We start from the raw sequence: 10,633 nt of genomic DNA, 5'->3' as shown, positions 1-10,633 counted from the left end.
ATTTCTCTATCGAATCTGAATGAGATCCTTGCTGGGTAGAGTAATCTTGGTGGTAGCTTTTTCCCTTTCATCACTTTAAATATGTCCTGCCACTCCCCTCTGGCCTGCAGAGTTTCTACTGAAAGATCAGCTGTTAACCTTATGGGGATTCCCTTGTATGTTATTTGTTGCTTTTCCCTTGCTGCTTTTACTATTTTTTCTTTGTATTTAATTTTTGATAGTTTGATTAATATGTTTCTTGACCTGTTTCTCCTTGGATTTATCCTGTTTGGTACTTTCTGTGCTTCCTGGACTTGATTGACTATTTCCTTTCCCATATTACAGAAGTTTTCAACTGTAATCTCTTCTAATATTTTCTCAAGCCCTTTCTTTTTCTGTTCGTCTTCTGGGACCCCTATTATTTGAATGTTGGTGCGTTTAATGTTGTCCCAGTGGTCTCTGAGACTGTGCTCAGTTCTTTTCTTTCTTTTTTCTTTATTCTGCTCTGCGGTAGTTATTTCCACTATTTTATCTTCCAGGTCTCTTATCCGTTCTTCTGCCTCTGTTATTCTGCTATTGATTCCTTCTAGAGAATTTTTAATTTCATTTATTGTGTTGTTCAACATTGTTGGTTTGCTGTTTAGTTCTTCTAGGTCCCTGTAAAATATTACTTTTATTTTCTCCATTCTATTTCCAAGATTTTGGATCATCTTTACTATCATTACTCTGAATTCTTTTTCAGGTAGACTGCCTATTTCCTCTTCATTTGTTTGGTCTCGTGGATTTTTACCTTGCTCCTTCATCTGCTGGGTATTTCTCTGTCTTCTCATTTTGCTTACCTTACTGTGTTTGGGGTCTCCTTTTCGCAGGCTGCAGGTCTCAGTTCCCGTTGTTTTTGGTGTCTGCCCCCAGTGGGTAAGGTTGGTTCAGTGGGTTGTGTAGGCTTCCTGGTGGAGGGGATGGTGACTGTGTTCTGGTTGATGGGGCTAGGTGTTGTCTTTCTGGTGAGCAGGACTGTGTCTGGTGGTGTGTTTTGGGGTCTCTGTGAACTTAGTATGATTCTAGGCAACCTCTCTGCTAAAGGGTGGGGTTGTTTTCCTATCTTGCTAGCTCTTTGTCATGCGGTGTCCAGCACTGGAGCTTGCTGGTCATTTAGTGGAGCTGGGTCTTAGTGTTGAGACGGAGGTCTCTAGGACAGCTCTCGCCAATTGATATCATGTGGGGCCACGAGGTCTCTTCTGTTCCAATGTCCTGAACTTGGCTCTCCCACCTCAGAGGCACAGGCCTGACACCCGGCCAGAGCACCAGGACCCTGTCAGCCACACAGCTCAGAAGAAAAGGGAGAAAAGAAGGAAAGAAAAATAAAGTTATTAAATTTAAAAAATATTTTAATATATTATTTTTTTAAAAACTAATAAAAGAAAAGAAGAGAGCAATCAAACCTATAAACCAATCCACCAATGATAACAAGCACTGAAAACTAAGCTAAGATAAACATATAAATCAGAAACTAGTCAGTCACATACAGCCAACCACAAGTCTACAATTGCTCCCAAAATCCACTTCCTCAATTTTGGGATGATTCGTTGTCTATTCAGGTATTCCTAAGGTGCAGGGTATATCATGTTGATTGTGGAGATTTAATCCGCTGCTCCTGAGGCTGCTGGGATAGATTTCCCTTTCTCGTCTTTGTTCGCACAGCTCCCGGGGTTCAGCTTTGGATTTGGTCCCGCCTCTGCATGTAGGTCACCTGAGGGCATCTGTTCTTCACCCAGACAGGACGGAGTTAAAGCAGCGGCTGATTAGGGGGCTCTGCATCACTCAGTCCGGGGAGGGGTACGGAATGCGGGGTGAGCCTGTGGTGGCAGAGGCCAGCATGACATTGCAACAGCCTGAGGCATGCCATGTGTTCTCCCAGGGAAGTTGTCCCTGGATCACAGGATCCTGGCAGAGGCGGGCTGCACACGCTCCTGGGAGGGGAGGTGGGGATAGTGACCTGTGCTTGCGCACAGGCTTCTTGGGGGCAGCAGCAGCAGCCTTAGCATTTCATGCCCGTCTCTGGTGTCCGCGCTGATAGCCATTACTCATGCCCGTCTCTGGAGCTCGTTCAGGTGGTGCTCTGAAATCCCCTCCCCTCATGCACCCCGAAACAATGGTCTCTTGCCTCTAGGCAGGTCCAGAGTTTTTCCCGGACTCCCTCCCGGCTAGCTGTGGCGCACTAACCCCTTCAGGCTGTGTTCACGCAGCCAACCCCAGTCCTCTCCCTGGGGTCTGACCTCCGAAGCCCAAGCCTCAGCTCCCAGCCCCCGCCTGCCCCCGCAAGTGAGCAGACAAGCCTCTCGGGCTGGTGAGTGCTGGTCGGCACCGATCCTCTGTGTGGGAATCTCTCTGCTTTGCCCTCCGCACCCTGTTACTGCGCTCTCCTCCATGGCTCCGAAGCTTCCGCCCTGCCACTCCCCATCTCCGCCAGTGAAGGGACTTCCTAGTGTGTGGAAACCTTTCCTCCTTCACAGCTCCCTCCCACTGGTGCAGGTCCTGTCCCTATTCTTTTGTCTCTGTTTTTTCTTTTTTCTTTTGCCCTACCCAGGTACGTGGGGAGTTTATTGCCTTTTGGGAAGTCTGAGGTCTTTTGCCAGCATTCAGTAGGTGTTCTGTAGGAGTTCCTCACCTGAAATACCTATTTTTAATTTGCAAAGCAATTCTCTCATCTTAGTTCATATTTGCCCGCTAATGGTGGACAAGTAAATAGCCACTAACTTCCTGGAAAAAATGGCAATATGCATCAAGAATTTAACTCTAATTTCAGGCCAAGAATCTATCCTGAGGAAATATTTAAAACTACCAAGTTCAAATCATTATCCTGGTGTTATCATGATGACTTCAGAGACTTTGCCCCAGTCTTTGAGCATGGTGTGCCTCAGCACCTCCATCAATCAAATCAGATAACCTGGGGTCGTAGACCTCACTGGCAGGTGTTACTTAAGGATGAATGATATAGAAGACTAAAATTAGCTTATATCTTTAGAGGGGAATGATGCCAGGTAAATCTAAGAGGTAACGAACTTTTCTTTCCGATGTTCTTGGAGATTTTTCAGAGTATAAGATAATTATGAAATAATATTCATTTGTTTAGTTTTTGGGTATTGATATTTTATAACTTCCTTTTGGATATAGAAATGTATGCGAAGAAAGGTAAATATATTTAAAAAGTTAATGACAGAACCTGAAGGTTTTTCAGTTCATTTTCTGCTTTTACAGCCCCAGTCGTGGGCATCGATTATAATGCTGCTCTCTTTTATTACTCTAACAACCTCTTTGCTAAGGGGTTAAGCTACCAGAAAATTATTGGAAAATTATTTTGTCAGTATGTTTTATACTATATGACCACAGGGGAAAAGCTGGAGCCAAAAATCGCTAAAAAATAATAGCCTGTTTACTAACAGCAACTCCCAAATGTTTTTTGTTTTTTGAGTTTTTTTGTCTCTAGCTACAAAAATCGTGGTGAGACCTCCACCTGTAGCAATTCCTGTTACTGATCTTCATTAAAATATGATTTTAAAAAAATCAGGACAGGACTACGGCTGATACCAACAGTTTGAGTGACGGGGAGTACATCACTTCACCTCTTGAAACTTCTGAATCCTCAGTTTTTATATAAAGGGTTCTGTGATTCTAAATTGGGGAGATACTGCCCCCAGGGGGCACTTGTAAACATGTAGGAGCATTTTTTTTTAGTGGTCAGGGCCCAGTGGTGCTAAGTGCCCTGCAGAGAGCCTGGGGCAGTCCTGCAAAGTGAAGAATCGTCCCAGACCAAATGCCGGAAGCAGCCTAGATTACCTCTAATTTCCCTTCTGACAGTCAGTGATACCAAGCGCCCCTCCATTCTTTGATTCATTTAGTCACCCATTGTTGATTCCCTACTGTATGCTGGGTGCCATGCTTCCCAGCTGAAATATCCCAGAAACCCTGGTTTGTACTATAGCCTTCTTTCCCCTTCTCTTCTTTCTAAAAGTCCTCCCTACCCAAAGGGCCAACTGACACTCACAAACAAGGATTTTTCTGCTCAATCCATTAAGAGAACAGATACCAGGACTCATCAAGTGCTTTGGGGTTTCTAATGACACTGAGAACCAGAAAAGCTCACTTGAGCCCTCCTCAAAGATTGGATGAAGGCCTGGTTTGCCTTCAGTAATTCAGGCATAGAGACCTTCAGCTTCACTGACCGAGGGCTTCCAGCCAGATAATGAAATCCCAATTGTGGAGCATGTAGGTAAATATTCTAACTGTTGATTCAATCATTTCTAATTTTTAAAGCAAAACACCAACTGTCTTATGCCCAGTGAAGAATTTTCACTGGCAAACACTAATTTCCTAATATACTTAAATGGCATTTGAGGCCAGCTGTACAACCTGCTCTAGAGCATTTTACCACATCAAGTAGGATCATTAACTTGCTAATTAACTGTGCAGTGAGTGACCATATGCTGTAGTGCAATCCTACCAGCCGTCACCCCTGAACTCAGCCCCTCCCAAAGTGCTGTGACGTGTGGGCTTAGCCCCCAGCCCATCACCGTGTTAGGGTTAACGGTGTTACTCAGCGTTATCATTTCCCAGTAACCTCGGGGACAGCTTACTCTTCTGATTGCTTGCTCCATTCTGCAGAGGGGAAGACCGAGGCATGGAGAAGCATGAGGGTCTGTCCAGGTCACCAACAGCTTTTGGGATAGTGAGGATCCTAAGTGCTGTTTACAGTACCAAAAAGCCATTCTGATGGTCAGGATACTTTGCAAATATACAAACATTTTTCAGCCTTTAATGAATGTTGGTGACTCTATTTTGCTGTTACTGATTATTAAAAATCCTTGTATGTATTTGTTCATTAACTATTCTTGGATACTTCTCATAAGCCCAGCAGGACTCTGGGTGCTGGGAATATAGTCCTGCTCTCATGGAACTCCAGACAAGTGAGAAGTCAGACATTATGCCAATAATTCCATATTAATTAAGAATTATTATAATTGACACTATAAAGGAGAGGTATAGGATACAAGGAGATCATCAAATAGGACCTGACCTAGCCTAGGGACCCTAGAGGCTTTCTTAAGGAGGCAGAATATAAGTGTGAGCCTGAAGAAAGAGGCAGGACTTCAAGAATTAGATGGAGCATTCCAGAAGGAGGGGGATGCATGAAGACCCGAGGCAGGAAGGAAGGGCTTGCTGCATGTAGGAGATGATGCTAGTTTGGTCTAGGTGGCGGAAGTGGCGTGAGTAGATTTAAGAAGTGTTTAGAAGGTGAACTGGCAGGATTTAGTGATCCATAGGATATAGACAGTAGAGTGAAGGAGTGTTAGAGATCACTGCCCTGGATCTGGCTACTGGCTGGTAGGGCCACCTGTTTAGGATTCTAGCAGAGGAGCTGTACTGTGCAGTGGGACCAGATCACCAGTTTCTCATTTGGTACATGAAGTCTGGAGTCCTGGGGGCCACCCGTGTATCTAGTGGAGACCCTGCCTCACGTGGAGTAACCAGAAGTCACTCATCTTACCGAGGTGTGGTAGAGACAGCCAGTTCTGTGGAGTCCAGAACATGTGTTTGGAAGCAGGGTATAGACTGGCATTGAGGTCCTCGTAATTTACAAAATGCTTCCACATGTGATATCTTTGAGCTTCACAATGATCTTTAGAGAAAGTCAGTAGGAATTATTACCTTCATTATACTAACAGGAAATTGAGGCTTCCTGAGTTTGTGGATTGCCCAAGGTCACACTGCTCTAAGTAAGGATCTAGTACTCACATTCAGATCTGGCTCCTGACTCAAGGTCTTCCCATTTCATTATGTTGTCTTGCTGCGTGACCAGGACAAACTTTCCACCATCTCTTGGGGCTTCCATTTCAGGTGGAAACTCACTATTTGCACAAAATATATAGGAAATGAAGTCAAAGATTTTTTAAATACTCTGTTCATTCTTTTTTCTCCCTCCTTTTTCTTTTTTTAACTTTTTTATACAGTATTTTAAAAGTATTTGTAAACTTGAGATTAATATTTACATTTACATTTAGAGCAGTTTTTTTCCTATAAAGAGTGAAATTTCAAAGAGAGATTAAAGTAACTTTTATTGGTAGTGGGGAGAAAGTTCTGGGAGAAATGAAGTGCAACTTTTGCCTAGATTCTAATAATTTATAAACTATTATAAGACCTCTGCCTCCTCACCTCCTATTCCCAGTTCTACTCCCAGAGTGCTGGGACCATCTAAAATGGCTCCATCTATTCTCCCCGCATCTGAGTGTCCCTGTGGAGTCGGCCAGGGTGCTGAGGAAGGTGGATGCCAAGCTTCCCTGACACCACAGGGGCAGGAGAATCTTCACCACCAGCCTGTCTTATTGATTTGCCTTCTTCCCTTTTCTTCACAGCTGGGGGATGTTTAAGTAAAGTTCATGTGCATTTGTTTCAGAGTCTGTTTTAATTGCATCAATTCTGGGTCGACCCAAAAACACAGATCCAGGGGAAATGCCCTTTCTACAGAGCAAACTTATTTTTCTGACAGTTTCCATTATATGGAAAGTTTCCCTCTGAACTCCCTATTGTTGCTTCCCTCCTTCCCTCCCTGTAGCTCCTGGACTGTTTTGTGATCCCGGTTGTGATTTTGCTCTCCTGGTTCTTCCTGCTGATCCGGTACAAGGCTGTGCATTTCCTCGGCATCATCGTCTGCATCCTGGGGATGGGATGCATGGCGGGCGCAGATGTGCTTGTGGGAAGGCATCAGGGAGCAGGTGAGTCTCCGCGTTCACTGGGTTACTTGCCTCTGTGGGTGAGACCAAGGCAAGATGTGGAATGTTCACGGTTCATGGTGGAAACAAGGAACCTGGGCTTCCTACTGTCTGTGTCTTACTCGTGTTTGTTCCCCTACACCTATGGCACATAGGAGGTGTTCATACATATTTCTTTAGTGAACAAAGGAAGCAAAATACAGCTTTCATGCCCATTCTACAGGAACTCAGAAACATTCAGATGGTGTTTAAAGCTGAGAGTCAGAACCCACTTGGAGGATGTGTTGAGGGTCAAAGCTGCCTGATCCAGACCAGCTGGTTAGAGAAGGTGTCAGTGGGTCAGGCCACTCCTGAGCCACAGGGACCTTCCCCACACCCCACCCACCAATGTGTTCTCTCCCTCGTCAGAGAAAGTCTGAGCTTTCAGACTACTGGGTGAAGGTAGGTATACAGGCTTAAGAGTGGATATTTAAACTTTGGAGCCTAGATTAGGGATTCTCAGTAATTTTATGAGGGAGAGCTAAGTGCAGTCTCCTCATGCATGTTTTTTGTTGGTGTATTTGTGGGGAGGTTTTGGGTAGCAGTCACAGGTCATTATCTTGTAGACCTACAAAGCTTCAAGGTTTACTCATCAAATTGCTATGAATCTTCTGAGGAGCCCTGATCCAGAATGCTTTCCAGAGGACCACTTTTAAAGCATTGTAATTCTTTAAAATGTACCAAAAATCCTTGAGTTACAGAAGGTTTCAGGGGGCAAGAAAAAAAATGATGTTCTTTGTTAACATCAGGAATAGGATAGAAAGTACCCACTCTTCTGTAGTTTTGGAATTGCCTTTTCTTGTAGAGAATTAGAGATAAAAAGTTAAAATTGGAGCATTTCTCTTTGAGACTAGGTCATAAGAAATACCTGAAATGAAAGTTATTTATATTTTTAAGTTGCACCATAGAACTTTATGACTGAAAGGGACCTTGTTCGGCTCCTTTGTATTTGACACACAAAAACTCCAAGACACAGGGAAGCCAAGTGAGCTGCCCGAGGTCACAGAGCTGAGACTAGAACCCAAGTCTCCTGACCTCCTGGGCAGGCTTCCTTCCCTCTCCCACATTGCTGGGAGCCGAAGATACAACACAGCAAAAGAGAGACAGCCTCTGTCCTCTCCATATGCTGCCTACAAAACGTAATCAGCCCCCACCTCAACAGATGGACTAAAAATACCTATGCCAGCTTTTCCCAGATTCTGTTCTATGAAATAGTGGTTCCATGGGTTATTGATATATATTACATGAAAAGGCTAGTTTTTGCTCTATACCCATCATGATCCCAATATAGATCATCTCTTTGGACCAATCAGACAATATTTTTGTCTGATACAACATGCCCAGTTGTTATAAAGTCATAATTTAATTACACTTTCTCAGCTTTGCTTGAACTGTGTAAATACAGACTAAGCAACATGTACCCTTACTTATGAAAATTTTGCTTTGCTGAACTCTAGCCATTCACCCTGGCCATCATTTTGTATCCATAGTCAAGGAAGACAATTGTCATTATAAATCTAAATATTTATGCCCAAAATGTTAGACAAATTTGAATTGATTTCACTAGGTTGTATTCACTAATCCTGTAAAAAATGTTTTCTTGATTTCAATTGAAATGTTAGGAAAGGGGTACTAGTGCTATTTAAGAAAAAGAAAGTAAGTCCATTTGGGACTTCAAAAGTGGTCATTTTTAAAAAGAGTGCAAGGCAGCTGAACCATGCTGGAGCGGTGTTTTATCTGTCCGTGTGAATCTGTTTAAGGCCCACAGGATCTTTCCTGTTGTAACATATGAAGTACCAGTGTTAACAGAATTAAGTTTTATCATTGTTGAGTACCTTCTATGCTCATCTGATGGTGCCTAACTACATGGCACAATGTTCTGACAGCAGCCCAAATTTAGGATCTAAGTGCTCATTTTACAAAATAATGATTGGGCATGCTTTACATCTACAAAAATATTAAATTAGACAGCAATTTAAGCTATCTTATAAAAAAGAAAATAACACACTGATTTTGAGGACAATATAATCTTTGTGTGCATCCATATCAAAAATGTTCCATTTGTTACCACTCTTACCGTAGAGTTGGTTCAATTGCATTAATTCGCCAGGGACGGAACTTTTCTAAAATCCTTCAGGCACTCACCAGAATTTTAATCAGGCATTCAGCCCAATTTAAATTGTCATCACTGTATCAGGAAAAGATGACTGACTTAGTCCTTTTTATATTGCTTAGTCCACAATTCTCCTTAGCTTGGGATTTTGAAAATTCTGTCCTCGAGCACTTTTGATATCAGCTGTGGAGACTCTGCCTTGGAGCCTGTGGAATGGTCTACAAAGTGGGACAGACACAAAAACACTTACATTCCAATTCTATGCTTGTCTCAGGAACAACTGATCATCCACTATAGATGCTCCCATGCCTTTGAGCTCAGCTGAAAGGAGATGTCTTTTTCCAAGTTTGTCAGTGAAAATCGGTAGGACTAATATGTGCATTCCCTCTTTGCCACCTTCCTCCAGCATTATAAGTCTCCTCTGAGAGACCAGCTCTGCCTTTATTGATGCATGGGGGAAAGGCATGCAATAAAGTGGCTCCTGAGAATATGATAGAGGTTGGAGGGTGTAAAAATGACTTAATAAGGCCAAAGAGATTTCGCCATGACATTTCTACTTTCCTTGGAAAACTTATAGATATAAAAGGGAAGGTAAGAAAATAATAAGATTAAGATAAAACTCAATTAAAATAGATCCTTATCATAAAATGTATTTCTTCCTCTTCAAAGTATCTTCTTTCTCCCATAATACATTTATTGCATCTTATAGTTCACTTATCAAAGATGTTAGATAACCATAATGACATTTTCTTTACTACCAGACATAATTTTATATTTATTTCAAAAGAGAGAAAACATTTTCAAAGAATTAGATAATTAAACATAATTTTTAAAAGTGACAATTTTACTGGTGCCAGGCATGTTCCTGTACATCATCTTATTTAATCCTCCTAATTATTCAAAGAAAGTATTTTCTCATTTTTACAGCTGAAGAAATCAAGGCTCAGGGAAGATAAGAAACATGTGCAAGTGCACACCAGTACTAAATGGTGTGGCCTAGATGAGAAATCTTTCTGCTACACCACTTAATACTTATTCTTCCATAATTGTGACTCATGTAAGAAAGGTACCATTGTTCAATTGCAGTAAATTAGGATGAATGACTGTCCCAGATAGGCCAGAATGGAAGGGTTTCCCCAGAAGTGAGACTTTCTGTGCTAAAACCAAGAGAGTCCCAGGAAAACAAAGCAGTTGGTCGTATTTAAAACTCAAAAATATTCAGTGAGATGGGTTCATTTTCATAAATTGCATTAGCAGTCTTTCAATACTCTAGAATACTATAATTCACCATTTATTCTTGAAATAGTGGTAAGTAATGATTTTAAATAATATTCCCTCTTCTCCTTCCACAACCACACAGACACAAATATCCTTCCAAACATGGTGTTTCTAGTACTTAATCAAAAATTTAATAAGGAAAACCAATTCTTGCAAAGCAGTCATGACTGGGTTGATTAGAACTAAGAAGCAATCCAAAATGAGAAATGGCCAGCCCAAACAGACAGGTGGTGATTCAAAGGGAATGATTGATTCACTCTTTTTTAACCACCATTTACTGAACACTTAATAAGTGCCAGATGCTATGTTAAGCATTTTACATTATTTTGCATTTTTAAATCTTATTGACACTATTTTACTGTATCCTCTCCATAACCTCATTTTATTTTTTTTTTTTTTTTTTTTTTTTTTTTTTTTTTTTTTTGTGGTATGCCCGCCTCCTGCTGCTGCGGCCTCT

General features: G+C 41.9%; 1 protein-coding gene across 1 annotated transcript in view; it reads left to right on the top strand.

Moving 5' to 3' along the window:
* Window positions 1-10,633, top strand: part of SLC35F1 (solute carrier family 35 member F1) — a 444,149-nt gene that overhangs the window by 368,999 nt on the left and 64,517 nt on the right. Inside the window, exon 4 of the mRNA XM_024122526.2 lies at window positions 6,590-6,749. Coding sequence (XP_023978294.1) covers window positions 6,590-6,749 — 160 coding nt within the window. The remainder of the gene's footprint in view (window positions 1-6,589; window positions 6,750-10,633) is intronic.

The sequence above is a fragment of the Physeter macrocephalus genome, chromosome 10, assembly GCF_002837175.3.
Source record: "Physeter macrocephalus isolate SW-GA chromosome 10, ASM283717v5, whole genome shotgun sequence".
Classification (NCBI taxonomy): domain Eukaryota; kingdom Metazoa; phylum Chordata; class Mammalia; order Artiodactyla; family Physeteridae; genus Physeter; species Physeter macrocephalus.
This window is presented reverse-complemented; position numbering and strand designations above follow the sequence as displayed.